The sequence below is a fragment of the Manacus vitellinus genome, unplaced genomic scaffold (assembly GCF_001715985.3).
Source record: "Manacus vitellinus isolate BGI_N305 unplaced genomic scaffold, ASM171598v3 scaffold_4_pilon, whole genome shotgun sequence".
NCBI lineage: Eukaryota > Metazoa > Chordata > Aves > Passeriformes > Pipridae > Manacus > Manacus vitellinus.
Window position 1 is genome coordinate 14,204,838 of NW_021940604.1, and position 24,621 is coordinate 14,229,458.

The 24,621-nt window shown below is 38.7% G+C and overlaps 1 protein-coding gene across 2 annotated transcripts in view; it reads left to right on the forward strand.

Moving 5' to 3' along the window:
- THEMIS (thymocyte selection associated) overlaps positions 1–24,621 on the forward strand; it is a 305,377-nt gene that overhangs the window by 49,584 nt on the left and 231,172 nt on the right. Inside the window, exons 5-6 of one of the 2 annotated variants that reach the window (XM_025895719.2) lie at positions 13,499–13,649; positions 22,584–22,691. In XM_025895719.2, coding sequence (XP_025751504.1) covers positions 13,499–13,649; positions 22,584–22,691 — 259 coding nt within the window. Of the gene's footprint in view, positions 1–13,498; positions 13,650–22,583; positions 22,733–24,621 lie in introns of those variants that run through there. The other variant, XM_018078095.2, reaches the window with a different exon arrangement.

A 24,621-nucleotide genomic window follows, 5' to 3' on the forward strand; every position in this document is an offset into this window, starting at 1 on the left:
ACCACAGAATTAATGACAACACACTGTACATTCTTCCTTTTTTCTTGTCAGTCTTTTCATATATCCACAAAGAAGCAAATAAATAAATGATGCCAAGTTATTTTCTCTTTTTTTTTTGTTTGAATTTTGGTAGCACCCACAATATGTTAAAGACTGTCCCCATACAGTTTCTTCCCTGAATACTTTTTTGTTTAAGACATACTATATTTATATATCTGATAGATTATTCAGCTTCCTTCATGCCAAAAAATGCGCATAGCTTTAGAAAACGTTGTTTCCAAGGTCCTGACTTTGCCAACTGTTAGGCTTGTTCAATACCACACTGAGATTTTCCACTTGCCAAGTGGGATTGTTCACCATAGTAAACTTCAGTATGTGTGAATGTGTTGGCCTCTAAGGCTCTGCTCTTGCAATTAAACATGTGCATAGCTATACTCACACAAGGATGCACACTCGTTGTAACAGACTAATTTACTCCCGCTGATTAGATATTTTTCTTGCATTAATCTGTTTCTCACTGGGTCAAGAACACAACAATAGCCAAAACCAGCCAAATTATTTTGAGAATTTGTGTTGCTTTTATTAAACTCTCAACAAGCCATTTTTCAACCAGCTTGAAACAAGTACCAGCGACCTCTGACACCACCTGTGACTTGGCCAGGTTCATTTCAGGCTTTCCATTTTGTTTCAGCTCGGACAACTTCATTTCTGCCACGTACCTCTTTATTTGCATGATCTACAGCAATCTTGATATGCTCATGGTGGCTTGCAGAAGGCACAGGTGGGAGGTAACCTTGTTTTCCCACAGCTGGAATATTTTTGCATCTGCTCAGTGCCATGCCCCTATACAGCACTGTACTTCCACAATCTATGTTTTTGGTGAAATCAAAGAAAAGAACAGCTCTGGGGAGATAAATGTCTTCTCACATCTGGCTGTGGTGAGTCTTTCTTCACCGGCCTGCTGTGCCAGACAGTTTCCTGAGGCAGCAAGGGCTAACTCCTGGCACTGCAGCCAAGAGCCTCTTCCTCTTATGCCTGCCACCATTTTGCAAAACAGATGAAGGAAATGAGAGAAGGTTAGAGATCAGCAGTCATTTCAGCCGGAATTTCAAAGGAAAAAAAGTCCTGCTGCTGGCAACGCTGCCAGTTTGATTAGACATGCTCACCTTTTTGCTTCTGGAGCCAAAGCATGAGAACCAAGTTCATAGATCTGGGAGACCAGCCTGCAATGTTGCTTGCAAACTTTGCTGCAATGTAGGGCATAAAAACTACACTGATCATCTGACACGTAACACATATCATTGAGGGGAGGCCTAGTGTGCATGTTTGGACTACTTACTGTCAGTAAGTATAAGAAAGTTGTCTTTCTTATGCACTAAATAGGACTGCCAATATTACTGCTAAAGACTGGCATAAGATTGATGTGATAATAATCTCTTTTAAAACCTTCTGTGATCTTGTATTTCCACCTTCTGGACCCACCTGACCATCTGAATGCTGATCATGAAACCTCAGGAGAAGACAGCATTATATTTTAAAGGCTAGCTGCTGAATAGAGAAGCAAATAAATACTTAAACTTGGCTCAAAGACTGAACGAGATGAAATTGTAGACTGCAGAGATAAACCCTTTTCTAAATTCCCAAGGTAATTCAGTGGACTAAGGAAACCAAAGCAGTCCTATTGTTGAAACTCATGAGAGTTACACAGCTCTTTGCCCTTGTCAGTACTTTGAAGTATTGTCCACCAAGCAAGTATTTATTTGCTTGAAGAATGTTCTATCTGGTGTATATATGTGGTCACTGTGGCAAAGCACTCTGAAAATGTATGTGGATACACTGACAGGTCAGAATGTAACAGCTGTGTGTGTGCCTAGACATAGGATACAGCAGAGCATGCCAACAGCTCTTTAATGCATTAGTCAGATGCAGCGGTGCTTAAAACCCCACCAATGTGGATGTCTTCTTGGGTTTTGTAAATGTAGTACGGCAATTATTTACTTCATTATTTTGGTTAGGAAATGCAGATATTTACCACTTAGACTGTATTCTGCACATAGAGTCTTTCAGAAAAATATTAAACAAGTGGCTTAAAAGGTCTGGTTTAGTATGTTGAAACTACCTGCAAAGTTCAGACACTATTTCATGAAGACGTACACATGCAGAACATGAATGAATATGAGCAGGGGATAAGCAACATCCACTTTCAAGATTGCACCATCATCAGTGTCATCTACAGAATGGTGGAACTAGCAACCAAGATTTTATCAGGGTATCTTTGGTTTTATGAAAAAATGCATATTTAACATGGATGAAATTTCATGATCTCCTTTTGAGCTACAACACTCAATGAAGAGATGGGAAAACAAATCTTTAGTGAGATTAATGAAATCCAGATTCTCCCATTTTTAACCCAAGAAAGCCAACCACTATTATACCTAAAGTATAATTCTATAATGAAGAAATTGTCCCATATTAAAAAGAGAAAAACAGTGAAAGGAGACCTATTTATCAAGCATGATATCTGACTGAGAATAAAATCTGCCTTAAAGATCTAAAAATTACCTAAATATTTAAATACCTTAGAAGACTTTATCACAGACCTTTCTGTGTCTTACAAAAATAAACCACAGGTGTTCACTCATCTTTTTAATAGCATCCCAAATAAATGGAATATATTGAGAATGAGTAACTACTGTCTCCAGATTAGTTCCTTTGGGAGCAACAGGAATGAGTGTCAAGATACCATCACAATCAAGCAAGAGAAGAAAACATCTAATTGCCACATAACTCCTGTGAAGAAAATACAGGAGGCAAGGCACAGTGGTGATTGCTGGAAGAAGCCTGTGGTATGACACATCCATCTCTGTCCTTTGGACAAACTCATAATGCATTAATATGAACACTTATGGGACAGGCCTTGACTTCCATAAAAGTAAAATGGCTGAATATGAACCTTCTTCTGCTATTCAACATTTTTTAGTGTATGAGGGAAGTACCATCATCACTGTTTTCCATGCTTATTAGGATGACTTTTCAGTTGTTATTCTGAAAGCCAAAAAATAATGGGTTGAGATTTGTGCAGATCCTCTCTTCTCACCTATCTCTTTTTGAATGGGCTTAAAAGGCTTTCCTTATAAATGCCACTGAGGCATAGCTCTGAACACTGTTGGAGTGCCAGGCCTGTCCTACAAACCCAGCTTTCTGGAGAGAACTTAGAAAGGGAGTGGATTTAACAAAAGCAATGGAAAACAGTTATGAGCAGAGGAGGATATTTAATTCTCATTCTCACAGCTTGCTATTGAGGCAGATCAGGCTACAGCCTGGCTCTGAAGTGAGCTGGTTATCAGGGCCTGCTGTTTGCCATAGAGATAACCCAGGGAGATCTCTCAGACCTCCAGTAGCTCCAGTGCCCAGGAGGGAGGGTGGTTCAGGGTGGGGGGCAGGAAGCAGAAGTGGACACATCGCATTACAGGGTTTCATTTTGATACTGGGGAGCAAACACCCTTGAAAACCTTTCCACTTCTTACTTTTTGTTCCCTGTAGTGAACTGAGGAAATCAAAATCTAAAATGCCAACAGACAGAAACAGACCAAAAAGTCTCCTTTTAGTAGTTTTGATAAGTACTTGTAATTAGAAGTGAATTTTTTTCAGGGGGTGAGCACTTCCCAATTTGCCAGAAGTTCAAGGATGTGAACATCCTTTCTGATGAGGAAAAATCCAGATCCTCTACAGGACATGGTTCAATGTTGCCAACAAATCAAAATCCCCTGTGACTTAGACAGGTTTGCTAACTACCAATATGCAGCTTAACACAGCTGCTAGGGAATTCATTTTCAGAGCTTTGAAATTATGTTGGAGAAAAAAGAACAAAAAGGGAATTGAAAATGGGGCAGAACAGTTTCTTTCTGACAAAACAGGCTGGCTTCTAGTGGGCAAACTGAAATATTTATATACTCATATTTTTGTATACATTTTTATGTGCATATGTGTGTGAGAAGGCAAAATTTTCTTGAAGGAATCGAAACATTGCAGAAATACCTGTTAGAATAGAAATGCATTTTACTAATAAAATAACCCATTTTCTTTTCACTCCTGCTGTTACATTTCCTGCTGTGGCCTGGAAACTGGATGATTTTGAAAAACAAGAAGCCTGATGCTGGACTCAGCCATGACTGAGTAAATCCAGAATAATGCTTTCAAACTACAGGGAGTTACTCCAGATTTACACCCAGTTTCTGAGGTCCGAGTCCAGTCTGAAGTATTTAATTCCTACCAACACAGTGTCCTGCTGCTTTCCTGAGGCTGCTGTCTGCCACGCACAGCATTTTCTGTCATGCAGTAAGAGGAAGCACAGTGTGAGCTCTGCAGCTGGACTTGCAGACTTATGCTAGGAAAGGCAGCACAGCAGTAAGAATTGAAAACAATTTATTTTAAAAATCTTGCCCCCCTACTCCTTCCCTTCCCCAGTCTCTGCAGGACCACAATTAGAGGAAATAGGGCAGGATACATTCAGATTAAGGGGAGCCCAAACAAGGCTGGAAGAAGATCAGGAGTTCAAGGGGAGACTGAGCAGATACTTGGAAGAGAGACTCTTTAAGGATTACTAATAGACAAACTGCATCAAACTCAGGAAATTCCCTGAGCTGAAAATAATAAAAGGCTGAGAGTGTATTTCAATATAGCAGGTCACCTTGCTCAGTTCTCACTCTTCCTTGCTGTCTGCATAAGGCAATGGTGAAGAAAAAACACTGTGTGAGATGCATTTTGACCTGAACCAGTATGGTTTTTATTTCATTTTTTAGGGACAGAGAAGATCTGAGGACTCAGAGAGAGACAGCTGAGACAACGGTGCAGTGAGGGCTGCCTCATTTGAGGTTCCGTGTCAGGAGTTACAGGAAATTTCATTCTTCTTTTCATTTAGTTTCAATTCAATTTTTCAGCACACTAAACTGCACTTATGTTCACATCAGCTTCAGCATTCAGATTTCATTCTGTTGAGTAGATTCCATCTGCAGTTTGGCAAACCTGCAGGTAATTAGCTCTCCCTTGTAATTATATTTCAAGTTAATGTCCTATTAAAGATAAATGAGAAGAATTCGCATCTCCTGCTTAAGTGGGGATTGCACAAAATGCAACATTTCATAGTCGTTGAACAAACAAGCACTTCCATTTGCCAAGGTGAGGTGCATTTGTAATACAGAAGCAGATCTCAATAATTTACTTCTTCAGGTGTACACTTTTTTTCTCCCAAGAACTTCAGTGCTGAGTGGGTGAGTAGCCCAGGAGAAGAGCAAAGCTTCCTTGGGGTTAAGACAGCGGACTCTCCAAGAAACTATGGGGTCCTCTTTTTGCTTCCTTTCACAGTTGCCATGAGTGGCATGGAAACCAGGATTTTCACAGGTTGCTACTAATGGTGTTTCATTGCCCAATCTGAAACAGCCCAGGCCTAATTTCTTTAGCTGAGAGCTCACAAGTGTGGCTGCAGTTGCTGTGCCTGCTGGCAGTGAAGGCAGAGTGGTGAAGAGTCAGTGTGTATGGAAAGGTGACAGCTTGTGGCACCTCCCTGGCTCCTACCCACTTTTTGAATCTAAGTAGAAAAGAGTACATTTCAATTTGCCAACATGTAAAATGCAGAAAACAATATTTACCTTTCACTGCATACTGTGCTGAAGAAAGTGCTGTTTAAGACTAAGTACTCAGAAAAAAATCCAAGCCTATAGCTGCAAAAATAAATGCAATATTATTATCACCCACATTATAATAAAGATGAAAAAACTGCTCTCTGCTCCAGGGCACTGAGGATCAAGCACTCTCACCTTTTATGCATTCATCAGGCAGAGAAGAGGGAGGAGATGGAGCTGGGAAGGCAAAATGCAGATATGCACTTTGCATTTGAACTATTGCTTAAAGATTTTCAAATACCCTTTTTGATTTGTAACACCAAGAGCTGAAGGTGTAAGCCTCGTGATTTGGCGCTGGCTAATAGAGCATTGTTTCATCCCAGGCCACTCATGGGTGCACAACATCATTTTCTGTTCTCTTTTGCTTGTACACACACAGAGCAGGAAAAAATTGTCTGGGAAAAGAGGCTGACAGCTTCAGTTACCCAGAGACATAAAAGACCCTTTGGTAGCAAAACTTCATTTTAAAGTCTCTTGAGACGTAAATTGTCTTATTCTGGGATAGATTTTGGGAAAGTAAAAGATCTCATTCAACAAATGATTAAACGAGTACTGTGAGCGGTGAATGAGTACATGAAAGTCATTGGATTAAGAACAAAAAGCTTGGGGCTCTGAATTTCTGGAGCAAGCAAAGAATTTTAGTAGAACGAAATATCAGTACACTCTTGTGTGATTTTTATTGATGACTTAATGCAATTTATTTTGTCTCAGTCAGCTGTAGAAAATTTACCTGAACCGTGGGAACTGTCAGTGAAGAGTGGTACTATTTCATTAGCTCGTTAAAGCCCTCCCAACATTTCCTAGAAAAGCATGGACAATTCATGCACAACAGCTCTTCTTTAAAGGCCGTTCTATCGGCTGGATCCCTTTTTTCCGTCTTTTTGCTACTCCCCCTGCAATTATTAAACCTCATCCCGCTAAATTACAAGATTTTAACATTTCACCATATTTCATCCCCCCAAAAAAATCATCAAACCTGATCAAGCGTATTTTCTTTCTGCCTAGTCCCAGACAGAACCGCGGAATTTGCTGTGCTTGTCGTTTTAAACAGGTGGAAAGGGGGTGAACCAGAATCTTTGTCAGAGGAGGGTTCGGACGCCAGGTTTTCCTTGTTTTCCCGCCGTGCCGCGAGCCGCGGCAGCCCCGATCCGCGGGATGCGGCGGTGGACGGAGCCCCCTCGCGGTGCTCGCCGCCCGCTGCCCCGCTTGTTCCTTCTAGTCGGAATGTCAGGGGAATCCCGGCTCGCAGGTAAACGGCGTGTCGGGCAGGGATCGGTGCCGCTGATTTTTTTCCAAGACCTTTCGGTTCGGTACATTGTTTTTGTAGAAATGGATCCGGCTAGAACATGGCTCTCTGCTCTGGTTTGTTTTGGTTTTAAATACAAATATTCTTATTCAAGCCCTGAACAAGGATTAACTAATACTGTCCCTACTGTTAGGAAAACACCACTTTTTAAATACGGTGTTTGAACCCTTAGAATGAGCCTACAGTAGCATCTGCCTGTGATCGAGCATGACTTTATTTATAATCTCACCCTTTTTAATCTTTGGGAAAAGAACCAGGAGCAAGCTGGTCTAGTGGAAGGTGTCTCTGTCCATGGCAGTGGAGATGCAACAAGATGATCTTTAAGGTCCTTTCCAACCCAAACTATTCTATGATTCTATGATAAAACCCATACTGCTGACAATGAAATTCAAATTAATGGTGTTCTTGTTGGTATGTACAGAAAGTACCTTGTGAGGAAGAACCCTATCAAGTGCTTGAACCTGGATCAAAGAAACCTAATGTGATCACATGTTCTGTGTCTCTTTTAGGCAGAGAAGAACTCATAAACTAATGTAATTTTGTTCCTGTCTTTGAGATGATATAACCTTGACCCTTTCTTTGTCAAAAATAGCTCATCTGCAGTTTATAGTACCTTATGAGTCCTGCAGGCAAATAATAATTCTCCAAAGTGCTCTCGTCCTGTATGTTAATAAGGCTAAATGAGTATCCTTTTTATTGCCCATGGCCTTTCTGAAGTATCTTCTAACTAGCTCTTCTCCTTTTCCACAGTCCACTGGACTGTGGAAAATGAAGACTTGATATCATGTGCTGGAATCAGTGCAATGGAGAAGACCATTAAAATTCTTTGCTACAAAATCATAGACCCTTGTCAGTACCCTTTGCTATGGGTACACTGTGCCCTTGCAAAAATTACCTTGATGTGCAAGATAAGTTGGCTTGCCAATAGATCATGCAAGAAGGCTACCTTGGGATACAAATGAGTAATAATCTAAAGGTAATTGTTTCTTTTCAAGTGGAATAAATCAATCCTGTCTGCCGTAATAATACAGATTTTGAGAGGTGTCAGCAATTTGCATGTGTGTGTTCCCATTATTCAAATTTGTCTTTCCCATCTGTTAGGTGGGAACACCGATTCCTACTTCTAGTCATGCAGTGGATGAAATATATTCTCACAGAATCATAGAATGGTTTGGGTTGGAAGGGACTTAGAGATCATCTGGTTCCAACTCCGCTCCCATGGTCAGGGACACCTTCCACTAGACCAGCTTGCTCAAAGACTCATCCCACTTGGCCTTGAACCCATCACTTCTCTGTGCCAGTGCCTCACCACCCTCACAGTAAAGAATTTCTTCCTAATATCTAATCTACTTCCTACTTTCAGTTTAAAACTCTGCCCCCCTTGTCCTATCACTACAGTACCTGATAGAGTCCCTCCTCATCTTTACTGTAGGCCCCCTTTAGGTACTGGAAGGCTACTATAAGGTCTCCCCAGAGCCTTCTCCAGGCTGAACAACTCCAGCTCCCTCAGCCTGTTTTCATAGGAGAGGTGCTCCAGACCATGTTTGCAGCCATCCTCTGGACCCACTCCAACAGATCCATGTCCTTGTTATGCTGGGGTCCTCAGAGCAGAGGGGCAGAATCACCTAATGACGAACATTGGTGTAAATCTGATCAATGAAGTTACTCTAGAATGTAGTTACTCCAGAATGTAGTTACTCCAGTTTATGCTTTTGCAAACTGAAAAACTATTCGGATCTGTGCTTCAGGATGGTCTGAGGTTCTGATTGTGATAGCGTTTACGCTGGTTGATATGATATGGGAATCGAAATCTGTGATTCTTCTCTAGTTCACTGTAGTTCCAAACTGTCCCTGCAGAAACTCATGCAGTTGAAGCAAAATTATATAAGTAGGTTGTAATTCTGTAGGTTGCTCAGAAATTCATGAAGTCTTCTCCATAAATCAGCAACTATGAATAACCTTAGACTGACATGACTCTTTCACAATTTCCTTAAAATGTTCTCTAAAATACTGAAAACTAAATCTTTGTTCTGTCTGGTTTGGGCTTCCCCATGAATAAAGTGCTGTGTGACTCTTGCAGAATCATCATATACAGCTTTTGGGGATAAATTGTCTTTTTTGTTTGTGTTTTGACTGTGAAATCATTCCTCACACTTTCATTCTATGTATACTGCTTTTTTTTTCTGGCAGAAAGGTGCATCCAGCAATTAAGCATTTTGCAGATAAATATATCCATGCAGTATATGCCAAAGCAAAAAATATGTATCTAGAGCTTTGGCTTGGGTTTGTGCAAGCAGTAGACAGTGCCACTCCAAGCTGTCTTTAAAGACTGCAGTAAAAGGTTTATGATCTGTATTTACTAGTGTGGGTGACTTGTAATAAATGTACTCCAGTGGTGTAGTGCCATGTCCAGCACTGATTGCTCCAACAAATGAGTACTCCTCTTCACTAGAGTCATTTGTAATCACATAACAGTTTGACTTTCTGCCTGGAAAAGCATAGTTTTGTCACACTGGTTTATGCCACTACATCTCTCACAGCATTTTCAGAGACTATGACAGCTGTTGGTTTCGTATTTACTCCCACATTATTCTGTACTTTAAACAAATGTTTCTCCTTCTTTACTCTGAATGTTCTAGATGCTGTTGAGGCTTTGTTTCCTTAAAAAAAGGCAACCAAACAATAATGTGTATTATGAACACTTGTATTATTTTCTTTTTTTTTTTGTAAACGGATTTAACAGCCTGTTTTCTTACTTGCTGTAAGAGCTTCTCTTTCTTCTGTTCTATCTCAGAGGTTACAATAATTTTGCTGGGCAGCTCCAGAGTTGATAGTTGGTTTTTTGTTGTTTGTTTGTTCTGTGTTTTTGTTATTGGGTGGTGGTGGTGTTGTTTATGGATAGTTTTTTGTAAGAACTTCTGTGCTATTTTATGGGCTTACTGAGTAGTTGTGACCAAATACTGCTGTCTGATGTATGTGTGGAATATGGATTGCCTTCAGTATTTTTGGGTTGTATCTTGCAAAGGAGCAGGAATTTCCAGTCGTGTAACCATCCTGGGTTACAATTCGGTTCCTGTAAGAAGAAAGCTTAAATAGATCAGAAATTCTTCAACCTGAGGAAGAGGCAGTTCAAGAAAAAAGAGTAAAAACCTGAATGCAGGGAGAAAATTAATAGAGAGGGATTACAGCAGCAGCATGAAATTATGAGGTAGGGTAGCAAAAAAACCCCACAACGCAAAGTAAATTTCAATGCAGAAGTAAATTCTGGAACTCCTTGCCACATGATATTGATAACAGAAATGTAAATGAGTTAAAGAAAACAATTAGACACAGTAATGAAAGAAATATTCATATGGAAACAGTTGTTGATATCCCAATTTTTTACGTGAGAGGAGAACACACCTTGGAGCTATGAGAAGAAGATGATTGCCTACACTTATATTGCAGGGGAAATTGGCATTTTGGGAACAGGTTTTGTGCAACTGGGGCTGTAGATAGGGAAAGCATTACTATTTGTGCAGTGCCATTCATAAAATTAAGAACTACTGTCAGATTTCACTGCTTCTGCAGAGAGGCAGAGGGAAGCCTTGCCTGCAGAAGAGAGCTCACACACACACACACATACATGTAGTGCATTAAACTCTTCAGGTAATCAAGGGAAATTAATTCAAACCATTTAGTCCAAAAGTCAGTTTGCTACTGCAGTGTTTTCAGTTCGAGCACCTTCGATAAACTGCACCCACTTACAGCTTCTGCAGAATGTTGACACTTCTGTTCTTACTAAAATGATGCATCTCTGCCTCTTTAGGTCTCACCTTAGCACTCACACTTTTTTGTATCCTGTCTGACATAACACCTCCTATTTCCTGAGAGGAGCCATTAGACTACCTTACCTTTACGTTTTTGTGCTTTGTCTCCTGAGTTGTTCCTGGACAATGAGGGAGCCTAGAGAAGGAACGGGCAGTGCTTTACCACTGGGGTAAAATTTTTAGTTCATGCACGTGTTGCTGTTGGTTGTATTTTCCAGATGCCGAGATTTGGTGTTTCCTCATGAGTAGTCTCTTATAACAAGTGACTGTAGTACTGATCATGAGTTTTTAATTGAATTAGTGTTTCTTCTGGCAGTAACTACTGAAAACCATGACTGATATCCTGACTTCTTTAAATTAGTGGAATAATAACTGCATAGATGAAAACCCTGTGCTGTTAAGTACACCAAGTATTTGAAAGACAACTGTAAAACTTCACTCTTACATAGTTTATAAAAAACATCTTATCTCTATGGGTCTCTAATATAATTGTTATCTATAGTGCTATTAAGGATGTTAAAAAGGCTATCAGATTTCAGCATAATGTGATGTGACAGTTCACTCTCTGTAATTATATTAGTTTTTAAATATTTGAATTCTGCATATTTTAATTGGTTTGCAAGGTGCCCCAGGTAACTATTGTTTCACAGCATGTGGTTTTACTGAGGAATTATAAGATTAGCACAAATTTCAGCTACATTTTTCCAGATGAGAGGATCTTTCTATTTTGATTCCAAGGCTTGTTTTTAGTTAGTTAAGGCAATACAAAAATAAATAAACTCAACATACTTATTCATCATATTGATTGCTAGTATTTATATGTTAAATAAGGTGCTGACTAGAAAATAAAAGAATTTATAATTTTTAAAAAAATCTTGTTTTTTCTTTTTTTAATGTGTGCTATTTAAATAAAGGATCCATTTTCACCTGAAAGTTGATTACTAAGTGAAAGTTTTCTGTGTGTTAAGTATGCCAAATAACTTGAACATAGAAATAATCGGCCTGTAAATAATAAAGTTACCCTACTCTGCCCAAGACCTTTCATTTGTGATAAACAAGTATGACTGATACAAAGGATGGGACTAGTTTAGTGACAGCTCTGAAACATGGTTATTTAAGCATTTATTTTCCCCAAGCAGAAGGTGGACATGCCATGCTGGTGAAAGAAAGTTAAAGATCCTGTAGCCTCAGTGAAGCTATTCCACAACACACCAGCCGAGCATGATCCCAGTTTGAACAGTGCCATTTCCATTGGGTCAATTCTCTGCTGTGAAGAACTTATTCTGATGTTTCTGTACTCTTTGCAAAATATTGCTTAGCTGAATTTATTTTTGTACAAGTCCTTGAGTTTTTTTTTAATTATTACATCACTGCTTAAAGCTTTGCTTGGCCTCAGTGGCAGTTTTGCAATCAAGGAGAGCACTATCAAGCATTGTAGAGCCTGTAGTGCACAAACATGCATTGAATACTGTAACTCAACTGCCCCCTGCAGATTCAGCTTGCAGTATTGTTTTTAGAAAGTAGAGAAAAGTACCATAGATTCCTCTAACCGAAAAATGAGGGTCTTCCCCTTACGCAATATCGTGACTCACCCACTGAGGAAAATCATCCCTATGTGTTACGCGTTTCATCCTCATCTGGTCTTCTTAATATACTCTATCAAATTTTCTATTTCAATTACCTGTGACTTTCTTGTTGCTAGATAATATCTTTTTTTCAGAAAGGGCAGATTGTCATAAAATGTGGGCTTGTGTTGTGCCCTCACAAATTGTGGGTTGATTCTGAAAAGATCAGATACTATTACTGTGTGGCTACTGTCAATTTTACCAACATGACCTTATCTCTGAATAGGATGGGCTTTGTCATTGCTGAGGAAAAATCTACATTTGATTTTGAATGGAAAGTATATACTGATTATTTCTTAAAATATATACTCTCTAGTATAATGATTGCAATTGGTTTGTACCTATACTGCAGCTTCACCAAAGATACACCTTTTGACACTTTTAATTGACTGTTATTTACACAGCCAAAAATAGGTATTTGACTGAAAGTATTTATGACATAAATATCTCTGAATTAAAAATAAAACAAACAACGGAATTATGGAAATGTATGTATCAAGCCTGAATTTCAAGGGATGCAAATATTGCAGCCATATAACTTATTTTCTGCAATGTAGTAAAACTATAATTAATTACTCCATAATTGTCTGTTCCCATCATCCATCTATACTTACTATGCTATGAATGCTACTGGGTAAATGGAATTGAAATGTCAGACTTTATATGAATTTGTGATGTAATATCTAACAGAACACATTAAATGAACGACCAATACAATAAAAATAGTTAATCAGAAAGTAATCTGTGTCAGCCAAAAGGATAGATAAATCTCCTGTTGTTTGTGTGACTCCATATAGCCAAAAAAAAAAAAAAAAGACAACAAAAAAAAGAAAGACTGAATATAAGTTTTAGAGGTAATTTCTTCACCTAGAGTGCCTTCTGGTCATGTTATTTTGTGATGTACATGCCTCAAAGACAAGCATTGTGGTAAATGTGATCCATGACTTTGACAAACAGATCTGTGGTTCAAACTCACAGAAGCAACTCGAAGAATGTTGTGCTTACATGTCACATCTCTGAACGCATCAGTTAGGAATAACAATTTACATGTAAAGTTAATGTACTCTTCTGTTTCAGAAATTTTGTGTAGATACCATGAAGAAATTGTGCTCCAGTCAAGCTGCTGATGTTTCGGAGTTGCAAGTTAGTTGTCAAAATGATTTGGTGCATTGTGAGAATAAGGACAAGACTGGGAAAGCTCCACTAGTGGAACCTACTATGATTAAAGGTCAGTTAAGCCTTATGGTTTGAACTATTAATATAACAAAGCTTAACCCCAGCCCCGATGAAAGACTGACATACAGGAGTATCTTGTGTTATTTCACTTGGAATCTGTGGCTTAGTCAAAAGGGATGAAAAGTGAACATTTCTGTTCTTCCTCCATAAATGCCATAAGGCAAATTCATCCAAGCTCTCAACAGCAGCATGGTATTAAACTCTGTTTGACACTCCAGCATGAATATTCAGTGGGTTTGAGGAACAGACGTTTGGAAAAGATGTGCTTTCCTTTAGCTTTAGGGTGATGCTTACACATAATCTGTTAGAAAAGAATACCTATCCCAAAAGGTTTTAAGATGAACAAGCATTTTGCATAAATATATGAGGATGTCTTCAACTCACATTTTTGTATTTTGAAGAAAAAATAATATTGAGCAAATTGCTTGACTGATAATTGGTTTTAAAGTCACCATTTGTTTGCATTTCCCATAATTTTTGATAGATAGTTAGTTTTTCTACTTATCTTCCAAGTTTTTCCTTTTGCAGAAAGGAATCGTACTGAAGTTGAGAAGCTAGATGACAAGAGGACAAATCCAAATTATATTTATTATATAGATATAATAACTTTGCAGTTAATAGAAAAAAATATTTCATTACTCTGTCAGTCACAGGTTATATCTGAAATACAATCATATCACACTAATTACAACACTGGAACATTTGGAAGACTAAAGCACAAATACTTATCCTCACAGCATTTGTTAACTGATAATTGATATTGATATAAGAACCTCCCATAAGGTTTCTCTTTATTTTCTTGTCATTCTGTGTCAGACTCTTAAAAAGGATTGTCTATTTGAAACTATGTGTATTGAAACTTCTAAAAGCAATATAATTTTTATAGAGAAGAATTACAGTGTCATGCTGAATATTCATTAATCCTTATTGCTGTGGAAGTTGATTATTTGAGGACTGATTTTTGAAAGCACCATGGTTTCACGCCAGCTGGCAACCAAGCAGCCACCCGCTCAGTCCCCCCAGTGGGATCAGGAACAAAATTGGAAGGGTAAAAACTAGAAAACTCACGGGTTGAGGTTAAGACAGTTTAATAGGGGAAGCAAAAGCAACATACACAAACAAAGAAAACCAAATAATCATCAGGCAGGTGTTCAGCCATCTCCAGGAGAGCAGAGCCCCATCACACATAACCTTTACTTGGGAAAACAAACACCATCACTCCAAATGTCTCACCATTCTTCCGTCTTCCTCCCGCTTTATATGCTTAGTATGATATCAGATGGTATGGAACTTCAGACTTTGGTCAGTTTGAATCACCTATCCTGGCTGTGTCTCCTCCCAGTTTGCCATGCACTCCCAACTTCCCTTGCCAGTGTGGCATTATAGAAGCAGAAGAGGCCTTGGCTCCGTGTAAGCACTGCTCAGCAATAGCAAAAACATCTCTATATTATCAACCCTGTGTTCAGCACAAATCCAAAACATAGCCCCATAGAGGCCACTATGAAGACAATTAATTCTACTCCAGCCAAAACCAGTACAGAAAGGTATTTTAATATCTGTCTGCTTTGAAATATAATTCCACATATGTTATTTTGTGACTTTGAACAATCTCCCTTCAGGCTTCATTTTGTCAATGTTTAATGAATTGATTAGATTTTATAGGGGTAAATGGTGAAGCTTACATATTGGTAGCTACAAAGGACAGTATCTCTGTTTAAACCTCACCAAAAAAAGAAAAAAAAAAAAGAGTACCAGCATAGGTTAATGTGGTACTTATTTTTGTCAAGGGAACTACCTACAAATCACTGAGGCTTGAGTTTGAAAACCGCTGTCCATGCTACAGGGATCAGTTGGATCACGTGCATGGGTTAATCTCTGTGGGGTGAGGCAGGCATGGGAAGCAGAGGGAACACACCTGAAGAAAACATGACGAAAGCTTCCTTACTGAAGTAAGCCAGACATAAAGCTTATGCTGAGGACACAGAAGTCAATGCTTGTGTAGGTGCTTTACTTGATGGGTCTAGACTCCTCACAGACATGGAGAGTCACACAGGCTAAAGTTTCAAAATGGCTTTACAGTCAAGATTCTTCAAATATTTTTCTTAACGCAGCTGCTTGGTTCATGCAGTGAGAAGTGGAGTCGTACAGTCACTTCCTGTGCCTTTTACCTGCCCTAGAAAGAGGGCTGCCTCTGTCAGCCATGCTACCAGCAAAGTTTCTTCTTTCTCCTTCATGTTGCTTGTTAGCTAATGCAGTTAGTGGTTCTGGACACTAGAAAACAGACTTGGACTTTCTGCAACAGTTCATTATTTGGACCTTCTACTGAACATGTTTCAGCACTGTGTTGAAACAAAACAGTATTGCTGACTGTCTGAGCTGCCCTGCTCAAAGTCTGCCTGCCACCTCTCTCTATATTCACTCAAAGGCACTAACATTTAGTCTTTTGTCCACCCCATTAAGCCTTATTTATATGTCCTTGATAAACCTTTTTCAGACTCTTGAACAGCACTTGATTTTTGTTGCAATTTTTCACTTTCTAGCAAAAATCTATTTATCCCAGCCAATTCTCCATTTGTTTTTAATTCTGAAACAATCTGATTGAGAAGAAAGCCTTTTCTAGAGGCTTTTTAAAGTTTGGAAATATCTTCTCTTAGCTATTCTTGCTCTATTTCCTTTGCTCCTCATTCCATCAAGATCCTAATGTTTGTTGTAACATCCCTTCTGAGAAAGCAGAGTTTACTTTCCTGCTGGTTGAGATTCACATATCAACTGTCATGGTAGATTTCTGACTTAACTGTTCCTGTGTCCAGTAGGCATATTTTTTTAAAAACTTAAAGTATCAGTCAGGCTCAATTTTTTCTATCTATTTATTTCCCTGAGTTTATGACTAGAGACCTGTGCTTTGAAGGTAGCTTTGTGTGTATGACCAAGAGTATTAGAGAAAAATGATGTTAGAACTGCTAAATGTTTGTGGGCCTCTGGTACTGCAAAGATTCACAGCACTTAACTTTTGCCTGCTAGCACAGTTCTTTGCCATGTATCTGATTCAAAAGCTCATCAGTCACGTCTCCTGCCTCCTTTATCATGAAAGTGGCCATTAGATAATTTGAAGTTCATCCTATATACTGTATTTGCTTAGACTACTCACGGAACACTAGATAAAGAATAACCTTTGTTACTGAAGGTTTCAAACAAACTCCTGGTACTTCAGTTCAGTACACACATAGAAAATCAAGAAGTAGTATCATAATGATTCTTTTTTCGCAAGACTAGGAAAATACTAGGAAATTGCCTTGGAGTATATCCCTTTACAAACTCTGTCTGCATTGGAGCATAGGGTGTATTTGAGCTGGGCAGATTGAACCTTGTCCAAAGAACAGTGATGGATTGTACACTGACATACCCAAATTAAAGCTAAAGGTTTTTCTGAAAAATATATGTTCGTATAGCCCAAAATTATTTGGCTTTATTCAAATAGGACTGTAGAATTATACAGGAGATTGGATTAGATGATAAAACAGTTCTTCCTGGCCAGCCAAGGGATCCCCATGAGTCCATTGTTGCATGCAGCAAGCTCGCCTGTTCCAGAGAATATGCTCTGCTAATTCACAAGATAATGGATTTAGAAAATATGTCAAGACTAATAACACAGACTCACTCCTGTGGGTTTTGAGTGGGAGGAAATGCACCATTCACTGACTAATCTTTAAACTTATACTGATGAATGTTAAGCCACCCTCCAAAGCACCAACGTATTTCAAATTCCTAATAAGGATACTGAATATGTACTCTCAAAAAAAAAAAAAAAAACTAGTTACAGAGACAATTAGTATTTCTTACCAAAGGTCAGATAGTTCTGAAAGGAAAAGCATCATGTTTTTCTTTCAGTTTTAAAGCCTCTATTGTCTTTCCTAATGGAGTTCATGTTAATAAAGGTAGGATTTATTATTCTTATGTCTGAGAAATTGAACCTTTTTCCTCTGTTGCAATTAAACCTCAATAGGCCACTAAAAATATTATTTTCTAATATTTGACTGAGTTTGAATCCATTAGAAATAGTAGCAATATCTGCAGGATAACTCTCAACAGAAATCTGCTGTATCAGCTTCTCTTTAACCTTGAAAGTTATTCTATGTGGAGTTTCTGAAACACTGCATAATCTTCTTGCTCATGGCTTAGTTTCTGGAATTGTTACAGTCTGCAGTAAAACAGTATTTATGTTGATTTTATTTATTGATGTTAGGATATTTTAGGGAAGGTATTTATTTATACTGTCTTTAGGCACTTGATTTAGGAGGCTAGTGGCCTTGAGAAAGAAAAAGAGAAATGGGCCTTCTGATTGTACTTTAGGATACACATATAATGTCTAATAAATTTGGCAGCAGAGATGGTTTAAGAAATTTTTACCCCTGTGCTGTAACTTGCTGTCCCATTAGTTAAGACAATACATGAGGCTATGTCACTGTGCTCTAAAACCAGTATTAAAATGAATTAAACATAGCAAACCCAAAAACTTAAAAAGCAAAACATAGAATTCTAAATTATTTTGAAAATAAGTTGCTCTTTCTTTTTGATGTCATCACAGAGATTTTGCATTAATGTTCTGAATTGGGTGCAGGGGATAAGCAATATGAATTAGGAATCCTTTACTCTATGCATGTGTGACAACTCTCTCCAGCTTCCACACTCAGCTCAGGCTTTGATTAGAGCAAACCTGTTATTAGATTCTTTGGCTCCTCTGGTTTTGTAACTATCTTAAAAAAAAAAAAAGACTCTTGGGTTTTGGGCTGTAAACACAAAACTTATTCTTGGCTGCCACATCTTCTGAGCTCAGTTTAAAAAAAGGCAAGAAAATTGCTTAAAATATGGAGATCATCTAATTTCATAGGATGGTGAGTACATTTTAGTAAATTATATTTAAACATTTTCAATCAGCTTTGCCCTTAACCAAACTCTAACTTGCTGTACAGCAGGGGCAAGAAAGCATAGGCTTCCACATTTTACTGATTTATTAGATATGACTGGTTTTAATTGCAGTAATATGCAGAGGTTCCAGGCAGGAGCTCATGGATATGGTTGCAAAGAGGGGATATCGCAGTGTTATATGTAGTGTAACTAAAGGGTACATCATGTCAGTCCCCTCTCCCACTCTCTGGCAAGTTCTGCTCCTCCAGCCTCGTGATGAGCAGCACTTCAGAGCCTGGGAAAGTGTGGTTCATGGTGCCCTGGGCCTTTTCCCTTATCCTCTTGCAGGAACGTGTGATGAGGCAAGAAATATGTGATTGTTTAAAACTTATGGCAACCATTTCTGATCTGCAAGAGCTGTTGATACACTGGAGATTTATTTTATACAAGGCAGTGGCACAACAGTGGAAATTAGATCTCAAAAAGTTCAATAAAACCATCAAGATAGACTAGAAAAAAAAACTGAGAAAGAAAAAAAAATTAAAAGGACAGTGAAAGAGGTGAACAGTTGTGTCTCTCAGGAAACTTAAGATTTTTTTAAGAAATTAAATTTAAGATTAAACTTTTCCAAACAATAGGTTAGTAGATTCCAGAGGGAGATAAACATTACCCGTACATGAATTGCAACTCTACAGTTTATATGAAATATTTGGACTGTAGCACTTAACAGTTTTTAAAGATACACTACATCATCACATGAAGCAACTGTTGATGGATATCAGCTCAAGGAACAATCCATCAGTTTTATGGGCTCAGATTCTGCTGTCACTGAACGACTTTCAGTAGCAGTCCCTGAGGAATTAGTTCTCATTAGCACTGAGGAGCATTAGAACCAGGCTCACAGCAAATAAAATGCTACTGTTCATAAAACCACTTTGGTTTATGCATATACCTTCAGTTCTGTGCATTTTCACTTATGTGATGTGCAGAAATAAAGATGTGGTTCTACCATGTTGAATTCATAATATTATTATGCAGAATATTTCACAATTTCTTTTTTCAAGTTGGGCATAAATAAACAATAAATGCTATGTGGTTGAATGTTAATTTATGCACTGTAAATACTGATCTGGAATATTTACCATAGCTATAAAAATGTGTTATGGTCACACAGCCAAAGGCATTTAGGTGTGCAGCCAGCCTTGTATGTACATGAGTTGGGGCCTCTAGCACTTGTTTCATCCAACCAAGGGTCTTGATGGGTTGGGTTGCTTCTGTTGCCTACATTTTGAATAAGGTCAAAACTGAGAGTTATGACAACCATTTCTGATCCTGAACTTTGTGAAAAACAGCAAGTATATTCTGAGAAAAAAAAAAAAACAAACTCAAATCCTACTCACTTGAAGATACAAGTGAGATAAATGGAAAATTTTAGTCTGCAGAGCACTACCCTTCCACTGTAAAGGCAAACGTAATTATACAAATTGTTCCAGGAAGAGCAGAATTAATGAAATTTGCTTTAATAAGTTTTCAGGTCTGTTGTCCCCTACTGCTCCTCTCTGCCTTTCCTGATAATAACCAAAACTCTCTTTATGGTGCTCCTATCAAATGAAAAAGAGCAGGTCTGGAGCTATGTGTGTGTTGAATGGCCAACCAATATGCACACGCTGACTTATCCTGCTGTCTGCTGCCAAACGGAGTGTGTAACAGCTGTGTTCTGCGTCTTTCTCTTTCAATGGAGGAACTAATTCAAATCTTGCTTTTGTAACCACGGTAAGACTTCTGCCCCCTTTTCAAATCAGACTGAAATTGGCAGAAATAAACTTGTAAAAGTACCAAAGAGATTGACGAATGGATAGACAGCATGATGACATAAGCCTTGTTTTCTTGGCAGGCTGACATGACCTATCTGATTAGGTAATTCAGTGTTGAGGGTAATAGATTTTTTTTTTTCCAAACAGGGAAGTAAATTGCATTGATTTCAATATTCAGAATCCCCTTGGGATTGTTCAGCTTGTCTATTCATTGCTTAATGCTTTATTGAAGTGTAAATATATACATTTGAGAAGGCATCCTGCACAAGTTTGGTACTGGGGACAGCTGTGATTTAGTCTGGCCTGATGACATTAATTTTCTTTCTCCTTGAGTTGTCTTACTTAGAACCGTATAATTTTGTTTGCACATGTTTGGGAAAGAAGAAAGTCTAGCTATGCCACCCATGAGCAATCTGTACCTTATATCCGTATTAGCAAGTCTAAGTGCACAAACAATATTTCCCTTGTTGAATCACAGGGATTAGCTTATTCTTTCAGTGCCTGTTTTATTCATTAGTTTACTTTTACTGATATCAAACATAGCCAAATTGCAAATGAACTACAAACCTGGAAATGCTTATTAACAAGATAGTGACCATATGTGTGAATGAGATCTTCAATGCATTTGTAATCATATGTTTGGGATTTTGTTTTGTTTTTTTTCCTTTTGATGCCTAGATCTGGAAATATTTTGCTAATTTAGTAGCAGGGGACTTGTGGATAAATTAGTCTGTGATAGACTGTGTACTGGTGTGGCCAGACAGCTGCTTGATTAACTTGGTGTTTATTTCTAGCCTTGAAAAAAACCTATAAAGGAAAGGATCGCAACTTCAGAAAGAAATCATTACTAACCAGTTTTTCAGGGAGAGACACGCCAGCCATGGAGAGTCTCAGGAGGAACACAATGGGATTTGGAGACTGCTGAGAGATTATACAATTATTATCTTGGTGAAGGGGCATACGGTGGTTGCAAGAGTAAACTTGGCAGGATTCGTGTTTGAGAAGCTTGGTCCCATAAAGAAGGACATGTTTGACAGGCACAGCCTTGCTGGGAGGTCAGTTAGTGCACTACTGTAGGTTGTTTCAGGTTGTGTCGTAGCAAGTTAAACAACCAGGAACAGCTGTACCCAAAGCAATGTTTCACATGGTTTTGCAATTTCAGGTTAAACTTTTTGCTGTAGAAATACAGTATCCTCTCAGCTCTATTAAATTATAGTCTTCCTGATAAACTTCAAGGGTGAGCTGCTCTTGGCAGGGAGACTTTGGTGATGCCTCCACCACCACCTCAGCTCCAGCTGGTCCCACTGCCACTACTTCAGCCCTGGCTGGTCTTATTGCTACCTGGCTTTTCCCCACCACAGCCTGAGCTGAGGGATGGGGTGGCTCTAGAGGAGGGATGTGGGGTACTCACTGACTGATCCTTATGGGGTTCTGCAGGAGACCAGTGGTCCCATGTGTCTTGCAGAGCTTCCTCTAGCTTCAGGGAAGTGGTAACACCACCCAAGCATGGGAGGAGACTGGGGCCTCCTGACAGCAGTCTGTAGTTCATCAGTGTGAGCTGTAATGTGAAACTGTTGCTGTGCCCCGATAAAAAGCAGGGGCTGCCCCAGCCCTTGAACTCCCAAGACACCTCCAGTGAGGGTCTCTGCCCTTTTGGAAAAAGGCTGCTGCTTTCTGAAAGGTTTGTCCTCAGTGTTACTTCAAGCTAGTTTAGGTGGATATAAAGAAATGTACTTCAGCACTTTTCATTTTAACCTCAAGCCACTTTCAAGACTATGTCTCTGTTACTCCCTTCAGAATAAGCAGCAAGTGGGTTTTCTGGCTCTAGGAAATCCCAAGGTAACACCATGGTTTCCTAGCTGCAATGGCTCGTTTTGTCAGGCAATGAAACACAGGAGCGTGGGAGCACATCTGCGGTAAGGATGGTATGTGTGGCTCATGGCAAGTGGACTACTCTTCTCTTACTATGGTCAGATAATTTTATCTGCTTTTATGCTGTTAGTGATTATATCATTTAAATGTTTCAATAAACCTTAGCTATGTGTGCATAGGTAGCAGGGAGTGGTATTAGAGGTATTAGTACTATGCGAAAAATGAAACATTGTTTTCTTTGCTTTTATGATTGCCTGTTTGAATTGTACTTTTTTTTTTTCAGGCCAAGGGCAGAGTCTTCCATTTCCTACAGTTATTTTTTGTTAATTTTTCAGGCTTAACAAGTAACTACGAGGCAGAAAAAGAAGAGGAAGAAGAGCATGACTACAGCTACGTGGATGAAAACATAATTGAAAACATAAGAAAAGCATTTCATGACAGCAGCATTGGAAATAAGCCCGCAATCTCTGAAGGAAGAAGGTGAGCATAACCTATGGTCACTTATGCAAACAAGAGCAGGCAGAGTGATTTTTCAGACTGGACAGTAATCTTCACTCCTTGAAACAAGAGAAGTTTTTCCCTTGGGGCTGCTGCTGTTACCCCAAACGTCCTGTGAATATGGCAGGAAAGGCACCTCTGAGCTGCCACCTGTGACCCCCTGTCACTCTTAGCCGTGTCACCTTTGTTAAAGCGGTACCTATCATTGTTCTGGGGATAGAAGTGCACAGGCATTTCTTCTGATTTGTGCCAGTTTGCTGTAGCAAATTATAATACTCTGAATTCAATCCTTTTCCTCTTTTTGGAAATGAATGCCTTGTGACTCAGTTTAGTCATTTTAAAAGCTTTCAGGAATAATCTGTGTTTTCATTTAAACCTCAAGGTTCTGCTCCGGCAATCTGCAGAGGCTTTAGATGCTAATGAAGAGAGTCTTTGCTTCTAAAGATCTCTAGGCATCATTTCCAGCTAAACAGAAATGAGACTTTTTCTAGGTATGAGTGAAACTATGTGGTCCCAGCTCTTTTCACACACAGCTAAACCTTGTATGAACTTCATTTGATTCAGCTGAACGGCTTCTTTTGTGAAGAGAAACCCATGAAAACACAGAGAAACTTGAAATTTTTTGTTTCAGAGATTTAAAAAAAATATTTTTTTATGAAGCAGTATTTTATTTCAAAATGTAATTTCTATTTATTTTTAACTGGCATGCAATGTTAATGTTGTATTTGAGTTAAGCAATATCATGAATCTGAAATAAGCTGTTATTTTTTTCTGAAATGTTCAAACCCCTCAGAAACATGACATCCAGGGCAGTGTGTGGTATACGTGAGACCATCTATTCCCCTGCTCACAGCTGCAGAAAGTCCAAAGTTACAGAAAAGACTGAAAAATAAAACAAAGTAGTATGTTTCACATAACACATTATTTCCTCAGTCCACATACCACTGAGGGTGGGGTCTTCCTCTATCATGTAAAAAAGCTGAGAAAGAGAGAATTAAATTTTGTTTTGACTAAAATAGCCCTTGCAGCCCTAGGCATTAAAGGAAAAGCATGCTCTCAAGAAGCAAGTCAGGTAGAGGATCAGCATCTGATTATAGTACTTACTGTTATGGCATCAGCTCCTTTAAGTCTTTATCCACCTGCCCTTTAAACTCCCTATCAATGGAGGTAAGGTTTCACTTTATTAGTTGTCTTTTAGTGGGGCTCTAGCAAAACATGAAAGAAAGGACCTTTGCCACCTTGAGGGAGATCATTGTCTGGATTATAAAGCAGTCTCATAAATTATCATCCTTGATATCCACCCTCTGAAATTATTAGCTAAGGAGCATGTGGCTCCTCCAGCTGCTGGTCTCCCCCAGCCATCAGAAATCCTCCATTATGGCTTTTTTCTAGCACTTAAAATTTTTATTAAGCTTCCTCACATGTGAGCATTGAGAGAAATACAGATTTGATGTGGGCACATACAATTAACCTTTAATGTGGGCAAAAGTCTTATAAAATATCTAGCCAGATAAAGTAACCAAACTAGCTCTTTTAGGCTTATACGTAGAGAAATAATGCACCAAAATATGTTGTCTCTTTCACCTGTGCCAATACTTGATATCTGAGCATGTTAGTTCTTCAAGAATTCATCAGTCAACTATTTCCCACCCATAGTCCCTTCTTTCCTCAGGATATTTATGCTATTTTTTAATGTCCACTTTTAATTATTTGGTATGTATGATCTATCAAAATTAAATCTATTGATCTAAATTACTTTTAAATAGAGTCATTAGGAGGAAAAATAGTTTTAATGAAATAAAGAAGTAAACCTCAACAGTCAGGTCTACTTAAAAAAACCCCAGTATTTATTATTTGCAGCGCTTCACCAGTGTC